Source organism: Apium graveolens, chromosome 4, assembly GCF_009905375.1.
Source record: "Apium graveolens cultivar Ventura chromosome 4, ASM990537v1, whole genome shotgun sequence".
Classification (NCBI taxonomy): Eukaryota; Viridiplantae; Streptophyta; class Magnoliopsida; order Apiales; family Apiaceae; genus Apium; species Apium graveolens.
The window spans coordinates 28,461,483-28,476,149 of NC_133650.1; the positions used below are offsets into that span (position 1 = coordinate 28,461,483).

The 14,667-nt window shown below is 35.0% G+C and overlaps 1 protein-coding gene across 3 annotated transcripts; it reads right to left on the reverse strand.

The window, feature by feature from the left end:
- Nucleotides 1–81: 81 nt before the first annotated feature.
- Nucleotides 82–13,634, reverse strand: LOC141717917 (phytochrome-associated serine/threonine-protein phosphatase 3). 3 transcript variants are annotated; one of them, XM_074520166.1, is made up of 12 exons: nt 13,392–13,634; nt 11,900–12,046; nt 11,695–11,762; nt 10,907–10,964; nt 2,730–2,840; nt 2,550–2,600; nt 2,180–2,272; nt 1,923–2,066; nt 1,746–1,841; nt 1,585–1,656; nt 468–519; nt 82–373 (listed from the first exon to the last, which is right to left on the reverse strand). In XM_074520166.1, the coding sequence occupies exons 1-12, from the start codon at nt 13,470–13,472 to the stop codon at nt 360–362; spliced, it is 987 nt and encodes a 328-aa protein (XP_074376267.1). In that variant the 5' UTR covers nt 13,473–13,634; the 3' UTR covers nt 82–359. The 3 variants fall into 3 exon arrangements, with proteins under 3 accessions (XP_074376267.1, XP_074376266.1, XP_074376268.1); XM_074520165.1 differs by having other exon boundaries at nt 82–519; nt 13,392–13,633; XM_074520167.1 differs by lacking the exon at nt 2,180–2,272 and having other exon boundaries at nt 82–519; nt 13,392–13,631.
- Between the last annotated feature and the right edge of the window lie 1,033 nt (nt 13,635–14,667).

Here is a 14,667-nt window from a genome sequence, read left to right on the forward strand (position 1 = left end):
AAAAATAAACTATCTACTAAAGAATGACTTCTACTTGTTAAAAATTTTAAAGGAATTTAGATTTACTTATTTGAAGCAAAAAAAAAAAGGACAGGCATAACCTTCGGTTTTTCATTTTCTTGTAAAGACCAAATTCTAATATCAAGCATCACCAGTACTTGGCTACAACACAACTTCTACACACAAAAAAAGAAGTTAACCCTGGTAGAGAGTAATCTAAGATTTTATACTTTGAGTAAAACAATTGACCTCTAAAGAATCTTTTACTACACTGGATCAGCAAACCACAGATATTAGGTACAATTTTCATCTTATGTGGCAATTAATCCACATCGTGCCAGTTCTAATCGAACAATCTTTCATCCATCTCTGACTGGAGCAGCAATAATCAAGTGCTTAATTAATATCACAGTTGAAAAGGTGAACAGATATCACTCACAAAAAATAAGGTACTCCTGTTCTAGGACCTCGCATCTGGTTGTTTTCTTCAGTTTCAGTAAAGAATTTCACCTCCCTCTCCTGATGGGAATATAATAAGAAGCAAAACAATGAAAATGGCAACATGCAAAGAGAAAACTATTGAGCCAATATGTCTAATAGCCAATAGATATAAGATAATGCTTTGAAACTTATGATTAAACTACACAGCTAAAAATGTTAGAATGATCACATAATCAAGTTACTCGAGTTGTACACCTATAGAATTTATATACTTATCCACACAATACAATCTCTTAGGTAAAAACAAAATGGGAAATTTTAAGCCAAAACTAAAGAGTGCCTAATCGGATAACACAACTCTATATTAGATATAACTGAAACCATCATATTGCTTTATTTAACTTATTTTTAAAAGAAAATCTAGTAGTTGACTTAGAAGTTTAAATTTTACCATCCGGAACATTCAAGCTAAAAAACTACGACAAAAAATATGGATCCGAAATTGGACATGAGTGCAGAAATTAAACACACAACCTTCAAATAAGTGAAAATATACCTACTTTTTACATATTTAACATCTGTAAGTTAGTGTCTTCTACCAATAGAAAAGCATAAACACAACTGTTCATGTCAAAATTTATTGTATAAACTATAAGGATAATATGGAAATATTAATCTATGGACAACCCCTCCTAGAAACAAGTTGTAAGGCCTTATAAATCATTTCAAACTGAAGTGCATAAAGTTGAAGTGTCCGGTTTTCATATGAAGGATCTGACTCAGATCCCATACACAGACCCATTTCATGTCCGGTTGACACGGGTATGAGGGAAAAATTGAAGCGTCTAGGTAATAGATAGTCTGCAAATAAAATAGGAAAGACCTATTGGGTTGACCAAAATTTAGACTTCAATTTGTTGCGATAGATATAAGTACAGCGTGACAATGTAGTTACAGCTTTATTAAAGATGAATAAAGTTATAATTCTATTAACCGATTACCAGAATATTACAAAATTACTCAACACACTGTCATTGCATACAGTCTGCATGATAGGCTACCACAGTTGGGACTAGTGACCCCGCTTGATCTATATAAGTGATTCGACTGACTAGGATATAGCATAAAAAAATTGTATAGTACCATATTCTCGTTGAAGTTAAGAATCGAGGCAACATTTCCACATCTGTAACAATAATTTGGGGCAGACCAGACCTGCAAAGATCAAGAAGCAATGATTTATATTTGCATACACTGAAATGTTTTCACTTACGAACTTTACCAACAAAACATAGGTGACTCACAGTTACAAGTCCTTTGTCTTGAAACATATACTTCAAACCCTCTTGCACAAGTTGGTGAGCTCGACAAACCAGATCAAGTTTGTTAATATGGTTAAACTGAGGTACAAAAAAACCATGGTAAAGATATAAAAATTTGCAAACACCTTGTTACCAGGAAGGTACAACTATAACCCTTACTTCTGAAGTAACCCTGGACCCAAACAGCCAGCCAGCACCACGAGGACTGACAGCCCACGTTTCAATATCTTCAGGGTCACTCCACATGAGGTCACAGAAAGGGCCTTCATGTGGGATTTCACAATTTCTATCAACGACTCTAATCTGTTAAGTAAATGGAACATATATAAACTTAATCTTTCAACACTCACTTGATAAATGGCAAATAAGAAACAAAACATGAAACTAGAGAATAAAATTACAATAACAGGACATACTACTTGTATTCGTAGCACAGAATCACATCTTCTAGACAAAGCCAGATTCCTTCTGTACAAACCTACTGTAGTCTGTACATAGCCAGATCCCTTCTACCTCATGCAATAATCTTTTTCTTATTGAAAAGCAACTTCCAAGATTCAACATACTCATAATCATTAACAAACATTATATAACTTCCAACTGACAGCTATATACTTCCATGGAATAGGTAAAAGAACTTTAAACTTACTCATAGACTAGCTGAAAGAAATAATATATGTTCCCGAATGCAAAAATATAAAATTCAACGTCTTTCCTATATAATACAGTGGACACAACAGTTGTTTAGAAAATAGTTAGAGCCAGTAATCATACAGTAAAACAGACCTGATCTATGGTTCTAATGTCCGGAGAAAGGCCACCATGCACACAGAGTACCTGAAATTGAGGTAAAAAACTGACATCAATATAGCATACAAGCACAAAAGTAGACAAATAGCAGCAACACAGACATCATACATGCATACACATATATAAACCTATAGAGAGAGATAAAGAAGAGAGTACCGTTCCATCTATAATTGCTGATAAAGTTAAATAATCGAAAACATCGGTGCAATACCGCCAAGCATTAGCATTTCCATACTTTCTTTGACATTCATCATAGAATCCATAGACCTAGAAAAGATAGTAATTTAATCATAAGCATGAATCGATAACTCAGGCTTGAAACATGCTCTATAACAAATAGTGCCTCAAAACAACATACAACCTCAAGAATTTCACAAATTGAAACAACAGATACATTAGAAATAAAAAATAACAAGATATCAAAATTGTAACGTACCAGCAGCAGTAAGACCTAGGTAGGTGAACTTTTCGAACAAAAAAAAAAAAATTAAACATAACACAAAGCAGCAAACATTTAGCTCATAGCGCAACACAAGCTTTAAACTGAGCTTTATGAAACTCTCACAACAACATTAGTTAAAATTTGGATTTTACTCGAAATCCAATGCCTTTATTTCTGAATACGTCACATAGCATGACATGATTATAATTTCCATCCGAAAGGCTAAAAAGAGTTGTGCTAGTACATAACTCTTGTCATGGAACAATATTTCTTTATGTGCTGAACTATCTTATAATAAAAATAACAGTGCCTTTATATGACTGAACTACCTGGTAAATAAAAATGGAAGCGCCTCATTAATATAGTAGGACTCCTAATTAATATTTTCGGACTTCTGAATATGTTTACATTAGAAACCACAAGAACAAAGTATTTTCGGAGGAATTTCTTATTCGCTCCATGTTACCACGGTGCAGTAATCTACTAATACACCATTTTTTTATCGAGCAGTAGGAAGGCGTGTTTGTTGAGTATAGTCACTTGTTTCCCAATCTTCCATTTGGTTAAAATTCGAATTATTATGTCACTTTAATGTTTATATAGAAAATTAAGACTTTCCGGGTAATGACCTAGGCTACGTATTTATACTACATAGGCCAGCTATGCAGAAAGGAAATAAGAAGAACACTAATGGAAGCAGAAACAACATGGGAAGCCATGTGCAACACAAACTTTCTTTCCTCATAATAATCTCTGGAATATAAGAAGCTATTAGGAGTGCATCAAAGAAAAAAAGCAGAAGCAGTGCAATTGAGGAAACACTAAACTTAGTTAGACTGTAACACTATTTCTGAAATAGTAGTGGTTTCTACCTTCTACAGGCCATGGAAATTCATCACTGTCAGGATAGCTATAAGGAGTATAATATGAGTCTGTTAGTACTGAATTATGAAGAGTATGTAAGTAAGGGTAGTTTGGTATTTCTACATAAGTCAGGAGAAGTCATGATAGCAGTACTAGTATAAATAGCATATGTGTCCTGTAACTTTCATTATGCTTTGAACTATTATCAGAAAATGGAATATCTTTTCCACGAAGTCTCTTTCTCTCTCTAGTCTCTCTCTATAACTGAATTGATTCTTCTCTAAGCTATCTATGTGTTCATTTCTTCTAAATCTAGCTATTCTCCGTGATTTTCTGCTATTCTCTACTAATCTATCCTATCTCTATTGATTTTCTGCACTTAAAACACACAAAAACTTTTACTTTTTTGCATATTCACTTTAGAGTTCCTGACAGATTTGGTATCTGAGCTTCAAATTTGATCAATCCACTGCTTCAATCATGTTGTGCAACACTAGGCGAGCTGATCGAGCTACTGATCTCAGTAATCTCAGTTGAATTTAAGGAGTTGTAATTTCTGCACTCCAGGTGTTTGATTACTGGTCTCACTTAGTTCAATCCTCTGTTTGTTGAAGTTTAGTAGTTGTTTACTCTAGTATTACATAGATCTAGTAGTTTTGCTTGATATTACTGAGAAAATCACAAAAATATTAGATTTATAGTAGTTTTACTGCTCTTCAGTTGCTGTGTTGTTGATTGATTGTTGATAGAAGTACTGTGAAACTTAGGAGTTGTTTTTACTGGTTGATTGTTGAGAATTGTGTGAAGTTGTGTTGGGATTGAGTAGGAAGATGAGACTGATGGACGAGGAAGATAAAAATTATAATGATTTGTTGCAAAGTGTACAACAGCAGTTTTTGAAACACAGGGAAACTACTGGATTAAAACTTCAGAAAATAGAGGAAATGATGGAACTAGTAGTGCAACAGTTTCAATTGATTAGTAAGAGAAGAAATAGACAGGGTCATCAGCATGAATTTATTAATCCTTTTGGAAAAAGAGCAGAGGCACTTAAAAGGAAAAGTGAAATTGGCAAGGACCGGCAAGGAAAGCAATCTGCATCACCTCAAGCTAAAATTTCCTAAGTTCAAGGGAAACAATGGGGTAAAGGAGTGGATTTAAGACTGTGACCAGTAATTTGATATATTTGACATTCCAGGAAATAAAAAAGTGTTATAGCTTTAATGCACCTAGGAGTAGCAAAGAGCTGGTATCAGGTGTACCCTACTGGAAGGCAGCAAGTTGATTGGGACGAATTTTGTGCTCAAGTGGTGATCAGGTTTGGAGCTGTAGAAGGTGACTGTTTGTTTGACAGCTTTAAGGAACTCAAGCAGATTACTACAGTGGATCACTACTTTGATCAGTTTGAGAAACTCAAGGAACAATTAAAGGAAAGGATACCTTCTCTAATTGAAGAGTTCTTTCTTCAAAGCTTCATTGGAGGTTTATGTAAGGAAATCAGAGATGAAGTCAGGTTGCTGGAACCTAAATCAGTGGAACAAGCCTTTAAGAAGGCCAGATTCTGTGCTGAATTCAGACCAAGATGCTTACCAAAAGAAAATACTACAGAGTATAATAGGTATGAGGCTGGTAAGTATTAGAAGGGGGAGAATGGCTGAGCATTAAGGGAGATACGGATACTAAGAACAAAGATGATAATATTGAAGATGAGCTATCTATAAATAATAGTAACCTCTGTGAACAAGTTGTGAAGACTGATGTCTCAGCCTATGTTACCCGGACTCGGGTACGTGTGTCGGATGCGGGTACGGATCTAAGTGTCAGACTCTTAGTTTTTAAAAAATTAGGATTCATTGATATGGATCCAAAATTGGACACGGGTGCGGGGATTCGGCGTATTATCTTCACATAATCGAAATTATACCTGCTTTTTATACATTACATTTGTAAATTTGTGTATTCTACCACATAAAGTAAACATATGTATAATTGGTTATATCATATTTATAACATAAATCAAAAGGATAACATGAAAAAAGTAATTTATAAATATCCCACCCCTGAATTAAAAGGATTAAGTTGTTGTGAGGCCTTTTAAATAATTTTGAACTAGATTTCTCATGGTTAAAGTGTCATGTTTCCATCTAAAGGATCCGACTCAGATCCCATACCCACACCCATGTCATGTCCGATGGACACGGGTATGAGGGCAAAATTGAAAAGTCCGGGTAACAAAGGTCTCAACTGAAAAGGAGGAAGGAAGTGACAAGAATCTACCAGAACAGCAAGTACCAGAATTGCAAAAGGAAGTGTCTGTACATGCAATTGAAGGTAATCACGATAATCAGACCATTGTGCTGAATGGAAATAGAGGAAAGCACAAGTTCTCTATTCTGGTAGATGGAAAAAGAACAAGTACCAGAATTGCAAATGGAAGTGTCTGTACATGCAATTGAAGTTAATCACAGTAATCAGACCATTGTGCTGAATGGAAATAGAGGAAAGCACAATTTATCTATTCTGGTAGATGGAGGAAGCACAAACAGCTTCTTAGATGAAACTGCAGCCACTAAGATGAAATGTGAGTTGGTTGAAACTCATCCAATACAGGTATTGGTTGCTAATGGAAATCATCTTAGCAACAAATATGAATGTCCAAGTTTTAAATGGGAGGTAGGAGACATGGAGTTTAATACTTCAGTGAGAACTTTGCCAATGGGGAGGTATGACTTGTATTGGGAGTGGACTGGTTAGGGTCTTTAGGACCAGTAACTTTTGATTTCAAGAAACTCCAACTCAAGTTTCAATATCAAGCGCAACCAGTGACCTTGGAGGGGAAACCCCAAGCCTTAAGACCAGCCTTGCAAGAGATGAGTGTTGCTGCCTTTGTCAGTTGTTGCCAAAGGCAGGAAATGGTTTTATATATCTTCTGTATGCAGTGGCTGACAAACCATAAGCACATGATAGACCTGAATAAGATCAATCTAGTGATCAATTGCAGCAACTAATATCCAAGTATGATGACATCTTTTAGCCACCGGTGAGAATACCACCTCATAGAGGTATAGCCGTATAGAACATGGAATAGATTTGAAAGAGGTTCCCAGCCTTTCTCCATCAGGCCATACAGAAATTCCTATGAGCAAAATATGAGATTGAAAAGTTAATACTAGAGATGCTAGATTCTGGAGTCAAAGCCTAGTAACTCTCATTTTGCTTCACCTATCCTCCTAGTAAAAAAGAAGGATTGAACATAGAGGTTCTGCATTGATAAGAGGAAGTTAAACTCACTCACAATCAAGAATTACTTTCCCATACCCTTGATTGAAGAGCTCTTGGATGAACTGGGAGGGCTCAATTCTTTACTAAATTGGAATTAAGAAGGGCAGGGTATCACCAAGTCAGAATGAAGGAGAGGTAACATTGAGAAGACTGCATTCAGAACCCACTTGGGTCACTATGAGTTTACTGTGATGCCCTTTGGGCTCACAAATACCCTTGCTACATTTCAACATCTAATAAATAGAGTATTTTCTGCTCATCTGAGGAAATCGGTCGGTCTTGGTGTTCTTCGATGATATTCTCATTTACTCAAAGAACAAGGGGGAGCATCTGTTACAATTGGAAGAGGTGTTTAAACTAATGAGGAGTAACAAACTCTTTGCAAAGATGTCAAAATGTGAATTCATGAAGGAAGTTGCTTTTTTGGGGCACACAATTTCTGAAGGAGTGGCTGTGGATCAAAGGTGGAAGACACTCTATCCTGGCCAACCCCAACTACTGTAAAAGCTTTGAGAGGATTTTTGGGCCTGAGTGGCTATCATAGAAAATTTGTGAAAGGGTTTGGAATAATTGCAAAGCCCTTAACAACTGTTCTGCAGAAAGACAATTTTCATTGGTTCATGGAAGCTGCTACAGCCTTTCAGACACTCAAGATGGCCCTCGTTAGTACACCAGTACTTAAGGTTAAGATGCTTGATTATTCAGCAAAGTTCACTGTGGAGACTGATGCCTCCAACTCTGGCATAGGAGCTGTCCTAACTCAGGGTGGCAAGCCTTTGGCTTATTTCAGCAAAGCCTTAGGACCAAAAGGCCAGGTTATGTCAGCATATGAGAAAGAATTAATGGCTCTGGTTTCAGTTGTTAAAAAATGGAGTTCCTACTTAATGGATAAGCATTTCTATATCAAGACTGATCATTGGGCATTAAAATTCTTAACTGGGCAGAAGGTCACCAATTTAATCCAACAGAAGTGGATAAGCAAACTCTTACGATTTAACTATACTATTCTGTATAGGCAGGGTAAATACAATGAGGTGTATGATGCCTTGTCTAGAAAATTTGAAGAACCGGTTACAGGAGAGATTCACCATAAGGACAAGGTGAAATTGAAGGAGGGAGTGATGTCAGGCCATGTTACTCGGACTCTTCAATTTACCTTCGAGTACCCATCTCGGACACTCGACACTCGGACTTTTTCGGCCAAAAACATGTATATTTTCCAAAATGTTTCCGAGTCCGATACTTGGACAAGTGTCCATGTCAAACACTTCTAGCCGAGTACGAGTAACATAGATGTCAGGATAGCTATAAGGAGTATAATATGAGTCTGTTAATACTGTATTAAGAAGAGTATGTAAGTAAGGGAAGTTTGGTATTTCTACAAAAGTCAAGAGAAGTCATGATAGCAGTACTAGTATAAATAGCATATGTAACCTGTAACTTTCATTATGCTTTGAACTATTATCAGAAAATGGAATATCCTTTCCACCAAGTATCTTTCTCTCTCTAGTTTCTCTCTCTATAACTGAATTGTTTCTTCTCTAAACTTTCTCTGTGTTCATTTCTTCTTCGAAATCTAGCTATTCTCTGTGATTCTCTGCTATTCTCTAATAATCTAGCCTATATCTATTGATTTTCTGCACTTAAAACACACAAAAACACAAAAACATTTACATTTTTGCATATTCAGTTTAGTGTTCTTTTGATAATCATGTATTGAAGGGAGGTTGTAACAATATATAATATTAAAATAGATTAGAAGTATTTTTGATGAGGAACAGAAATAATTAATTAATTTATATGTTATTAAGTAGTTTATATCTGTTTAGATTAGAGATAAATAATGTATTTATCTATATGTTTTATATGTGGGGTTAGGAGTTTATTTACAATAAAACCCAAATGTTTACGGGCCTTGGTCCATTAGGTTTAATACTAAGTCCCCCACATTATTACTAAGCTTCAATTCTACACTTTCTTGGGAATAATATTGATTAATTATTCTTGGAAATCGTATAATTCATTGCTTTGATCTTTTTACCATGTTTTGTTTATTAAATCATCGTTTCTACAAATCTTGTCCTACATCAATTGGCATCAGAGCCGAATTCCCGAGGTTTTTACTGTTCATCGATCACTGTTCATCCTGATTTTACTGTTCGCGGCCGTTTCTACTGTTCACAGCCACGTCTTTGCTGTTCGCCACACTTACCACTAGTCAACGACCATCCCACAGCCGCCATACAGCCGCTGTTCATCCACCTATTCAACGCTGCTACCCTAAAAGTCCATTACCCAAATACAAATTCCTAAATCCCCAAACTCTAAACCCTAATTGCAAACCCGACTCGACCCGTATGCAAGAACTCTAATCCCCAAATCAGAACCTTTATAGCCAACCCAAACCCGCAAGCCCACCACCTACTTCTCTAAACAGTCATCGGACAAATGACAAGAAGGATCGGATTGGGGAAGTAAAGAACATAATCAGAATCAGATTGGATAACCTTTCCAGTCGAGCTTTATAACTTTTTCTAAATTAAACGTGAGGCTGGTAATATACATAACAGCCCCTGAACTTTGCAGAATATGCAGACCTGTCCCTGAACTTTAAAATACTTATTGCTCAGCCCCTAAACTTCAGAGAATTGGCATTTGTTTTATGTCTTAGAACATGTCTTCCTACATTAAACAACAAATTGATATTGTGGAAGATAATATCTATTGAACATGATGAGTTCTATTACAAAGTCTATGTTTGTCATCGTGACCGTTGGTTACTTCAATATAAACTTATGGTTAAGGAGTTGAATAACCAACTTGATGAACTTAAAAGATTGGAAAAGAGGTAAGAAATTGAGTTGAGAAAAGAAAGATGCAACCTTGCAGATGAAAATTACAAACGTGCAAAGGTGGAAGTACATAGGGCTTTTGAGACTCTCACATCTCAGGTTGAACGTCTTGTACATTTGTAAAATGAGAAGATGATTAAAGAAGAGATGGAAGTTAAGCATACTGAAGAAGCTGATAGGGAAGATTCAATTGAGGAGGTTAAACAAGTTACGCAATATTCAGTCGAGGAGTTTAAACAAGTTGAGCATTTAGAGGTTGCTTGTGAGGAGCAAGTGGAAGAAACCAAGCCACAACCAGATTGCTTTCAAACTTTTGGGTATCATAAAGTAGATGATGATATTATTGAGGTTGAGCATATCGACTTCATCATTCCGTAGTACTTGCCTAGGCTTCCTTCACTTGTTTGTCAATTTTCAAAGTTCTTTGCGCCTCCATTTTTCCAGAAAACCATGAATTTTATCTTGGTTCCATCTTATCCTTGGATCATTCTTGACTTCTACAAAACTCGTGGTCGAGTTTTCTCCAAGGGGAGAATGATGAGGAACGGATATAATCAATTAATTTATATGTTATTAGTAGTTTATATTTGTTTAGAGTAGAGATAAATAATGTATTTATCTATATGTTTTATATGTGGGGTTAGGAGTTTATTTACAATAAAGCCCAAATGTTTACGGTCCTTGGTCCATTAGGTTTGATACTAAGGTTTTATAGTCTATATAAGTAATATAATCCCCCACATTATTACTAAACTTTGATTATACACTTTCTTTGGAATAATATTGATTAATTATTCTTGGGATTTGTATAATTCATTGCTGCTTTGATCTTTTTATTGTGTTTTGTTTATTAAATCATCGTTTCTACAAATCTTGTCCTACATCAATTTTACCTGTGTGAGTTGCCTGCTCTCATGATTCCCCCGTAGAAGAGTAATATTTGCAGGATATCTGGTAGGAAGTAGGAAAAAGCAAACCAGAGAAAATAAATCAACAAATAAAGTAGCAAATATCGAATTTTTATGCTCAATCAACCAAAATTTGAAAAAGTATAGATTTCAAGTTTAAAAGTGTATTTATGTATCCATACAGTTAAATGTTCCTGAAGGAACACGAGCATAGGCATATCCTATCCAGGTGACCTTTTTTAGATCTAATGTAGCAGATTCCATAAAATTTGAACTAATTTGGTAACCACCAATTTCACAATAATTTTACAACATGTTCCCAATTTGGTAGTCTGTAGTTAAGTTTTTAGTTAAATGTTTTGAAGAATCATATAGTTACATGCTACCTAAACTGAAATTATTACTAAGACTAAGAGATAAGACCAGGACCATCACTACAAGTGTTTACATTGTTTCATGGAATGATGCACATCTCAGACACATAGTAGATGCTTTTTTATAGAAGCTTCTGCGATACTACTGTACTAGAACATCGTAGAAATTATATCTCTTTTAACCTTGCCTTCTGATACTGCTTATGTACCCAGATTAGTGGCAGAATATAATAATATACTGATTAAATTGATTTTTTGCTATATGCCAGCTTCAGGCTTGATAAAGATACACAAATATTAGTCGGAGAAAGTTTGTGACTAAACTACATAAAAAATATCATAAAGTCACTTCATATGCACAAGGGCTCGAGCAGAGAACTATACCCATGAATACCGTACCTTGCTTTAAGAAGTAACAGAATTGTAAAAACTTCAAGACTATTATATCCACGGTCAACAAAATCTCCCTGCCGAGAAACAAAAAGTTTCACAATTAATAAAAAAAGCATATATATGGTTAACGTTGTTTTAAAATTCGAAGCCACGAGACACACACAGAGAAAGTAATAGGGGGGAGGGGGGAGAGAGAGAGAGAGAGAGAGACCATAAAAATATAGTTTGTATCTGGTACGTGACCTCCTGTCTGAAAGAGCTTCATTAAGTCATGGAACTGACCATGAATGTCGCCACAAACTGTAACTGGACTGTTAACAGGCTGCACATTTGACTCTTCAATCAAGATGTCCTTCACCTGTCACAATTAATATACATATAAATACACAAATGGACTCAAGTCAGACGCAATTTTTGCTAAAAAAAATGTAAATAGTTGTTACTTGGCAATTAGTACCTAGAAAGATAGCTATAAGATGAATGAAAAAGAAATAATTAAGAATATGCCGCTTAAAATGCAACCTAACAAAAACATCTTGATAAAAATGGAATGTCTGAGGTGGACAGCTGCTTCTGAAAAGAGTCCACATTTTTTGAAATGAATTTGTCCACCATGTAGCGTGTAACATTAAATAGAATTTAAAATCTCCAAACGAAGAGAAATGCCATATTTTATTCAGTGACACAAAAAAACCATTGGACCATAATTTACAATTAGCAAGCCTAAAATGTCAATACTACCATTTGTGCCAGGGTATCAGCATCACTATACCTAGCTGTTTAAGAAGTATGAGTGCGGGTGCGCAGTACATGTATAAGGGAATTCAGCAAATCCAAAACTATGGGAATTCCGTTGCGGGGAAATACGGCATTTATTAGAATATGAAAACCATATATAAATAATACATAAAATATATACAATCCAAGAGTTGCATTCAAATTAAACTAAATATTAAACACTAGAAGTAGAAAACAAATTTTAAATTTTATATATTATAGGATATATCATAGGAAGATATTACATAGACAATGTGAACTATCGGTGGGTACATAGGTAGACGAAGTCAAATAGTTAATCTATGTATATCACCTTTATACATATAGACGTATATATACAATATGTAAAACAAATCAATTCTTTTGATATATTTTACATTTAACCGTTAAGTACGGAATCCACCCTTCCCGCACCCCGTCAGAATGGCACACCGCATATGCACCTGGGCCGTATGGGATACAGAGTGCATCAACGCTACCTAACTATATACCTAAGTAGTTATGGTAGCACTTGAACATTATATATTCAATTCAATTCTTATACACAACAAGCGTGCAATACTTTTAACGAAAGTGTTAGTTATTTATATTCCCTGTGCACTCGTAAAATATAGTGCAAACGGACATGAAAATTCATAATGAAATGAGTCGGAATAAACAAAATGAATTTAACCATAGAGAACATCAAAGTTGAAGGTATCCCAGCTGTATGCCTAATTCATTTAATTTGAAAGAAAGAAAAAGGCGGAAATTTACATATTTCCACGAGTTCCTTTCTTAATAAAGACAATTATCCAATGCTATTTAAGAGAATCTGGCAAGAAACATTGGAATATAATAATCTGAAATCGAAAAGAAAATAGAAAAGGCCTAATTCTCAATTTATGGGAATAATCAGACATGATGGTAAAAAAAAGGGACAATACATATTCGCACAGCAGCTGAAGCTCATCTTCAGACAAGTGTTGGCCTTCTTTAACTTTTGAAATCCACAGATCCAAATCCATCACTCACGATATATATATATATACACCGTCCGCAAATGGGGTTGATGAAGATTCAAATGGGTCGGAATTTGTGAAAACAGTACAACACAGATTCCAAACCCTTGTTTTTCGATTTTTTGCTTTTGGGTTTCTTACGTTTCTATTTCTGTTCAAAAACAAAAGACTATGAATCGGTATTTATATTTCTTCACACTTTTTACCCCCTGTTTTTTATTCTTCAATTCTCTCTTTCTTTTTTCATTTTTTTTGTCTTTAATTATTTTTCATTTTTATTAAACTGTTATATTACATTTTTACTAAACCGTGTTTTACAGCGAAAAAATCATCAGAATACTCTATTTTTAAAGTCTTTCGGCCCAAATTACAATTTATAGCTGGGAGTATCCTAAATACATTATGATTATCCATTTCAACCACGACAATTTTACCATTAAATACACAAAAACTTCTTCAATCAAATTATACAGAGCACTCAGAACACTGTTGAGATTCGATAAACACAATAATATCATAGTATTATTCAAGTCTATCAGCTCTTTGAAGTAAATTACATGTAATTCACTTAAATTAAGATTTTTTTTGGATAATATTTTAAGATTTTTTAGTCCTAGTTCGTTCAGTAAGTTTGTATATATTTACACTTTGCTAGCTTATTAACTTTTATTGGTTATGATTTAATTATTTTTAGATTTTAGGTTTTGCTGTTTCATAGGGGTTTTGGTTTTATTGTCAAGAAAGAAAGATACACAAATATAATTAGTTGTCATATAACATAATTTTATATTTGACTATAAATAAGCTTGTGTTTGACCATGGGCATAAAGGAGAGAAAGCCCAACAAGACTTAGTTGTCGTAAATGATGTAATGGCCCAAGAGGCCCACTGGTAAAGAAAAGCCCATTTGCGACTCTCTATAAATAAAAAGGAACAAACTCATTTGAAGAGTTTGGCAAATTAAGTAAAGAAAATACCATCTTAAAGATTGGTCTTATGTATTAATAATATTTGAGGCTTATTATTTAGCGCTAGAAGGAGAGCTTTATTCTGAAGATTCAACCAAGATAAGATCGTGGAAGAAATTGATCCGGCAACAGCCGAACCAACTCTGGTGAAGGAGCTGACGGCAAAAATCGCCGCTGATTCTAAAAGCCACGGTGAGCAGGAACCACCCAAACAGTCGACTCTGAAGCCGAAA

Coding starts and splice junctions, on each gene's coding strand:
- LOC141717917 (XM_074520165.1), bottom strand. CDS start 13,472: ATGGATTTGGATCTGTGGATTTCAAAAGTTAAAGAAGGCCAACACTTG. Junction 1,657..1,745: donor AAGACAAAGGACTTGTAACT/GTGAGTCACCTA, acceptor TGATCTTTGCAG/GTCTGGTCTGCCCCAAATTA. Junction 520..1,584: donor TTAACTTCAACGAGAATATG/GTACTATACAAT, acceptor TATTCCCATCAG/GAGAGGGAGGTGAAATTCTT.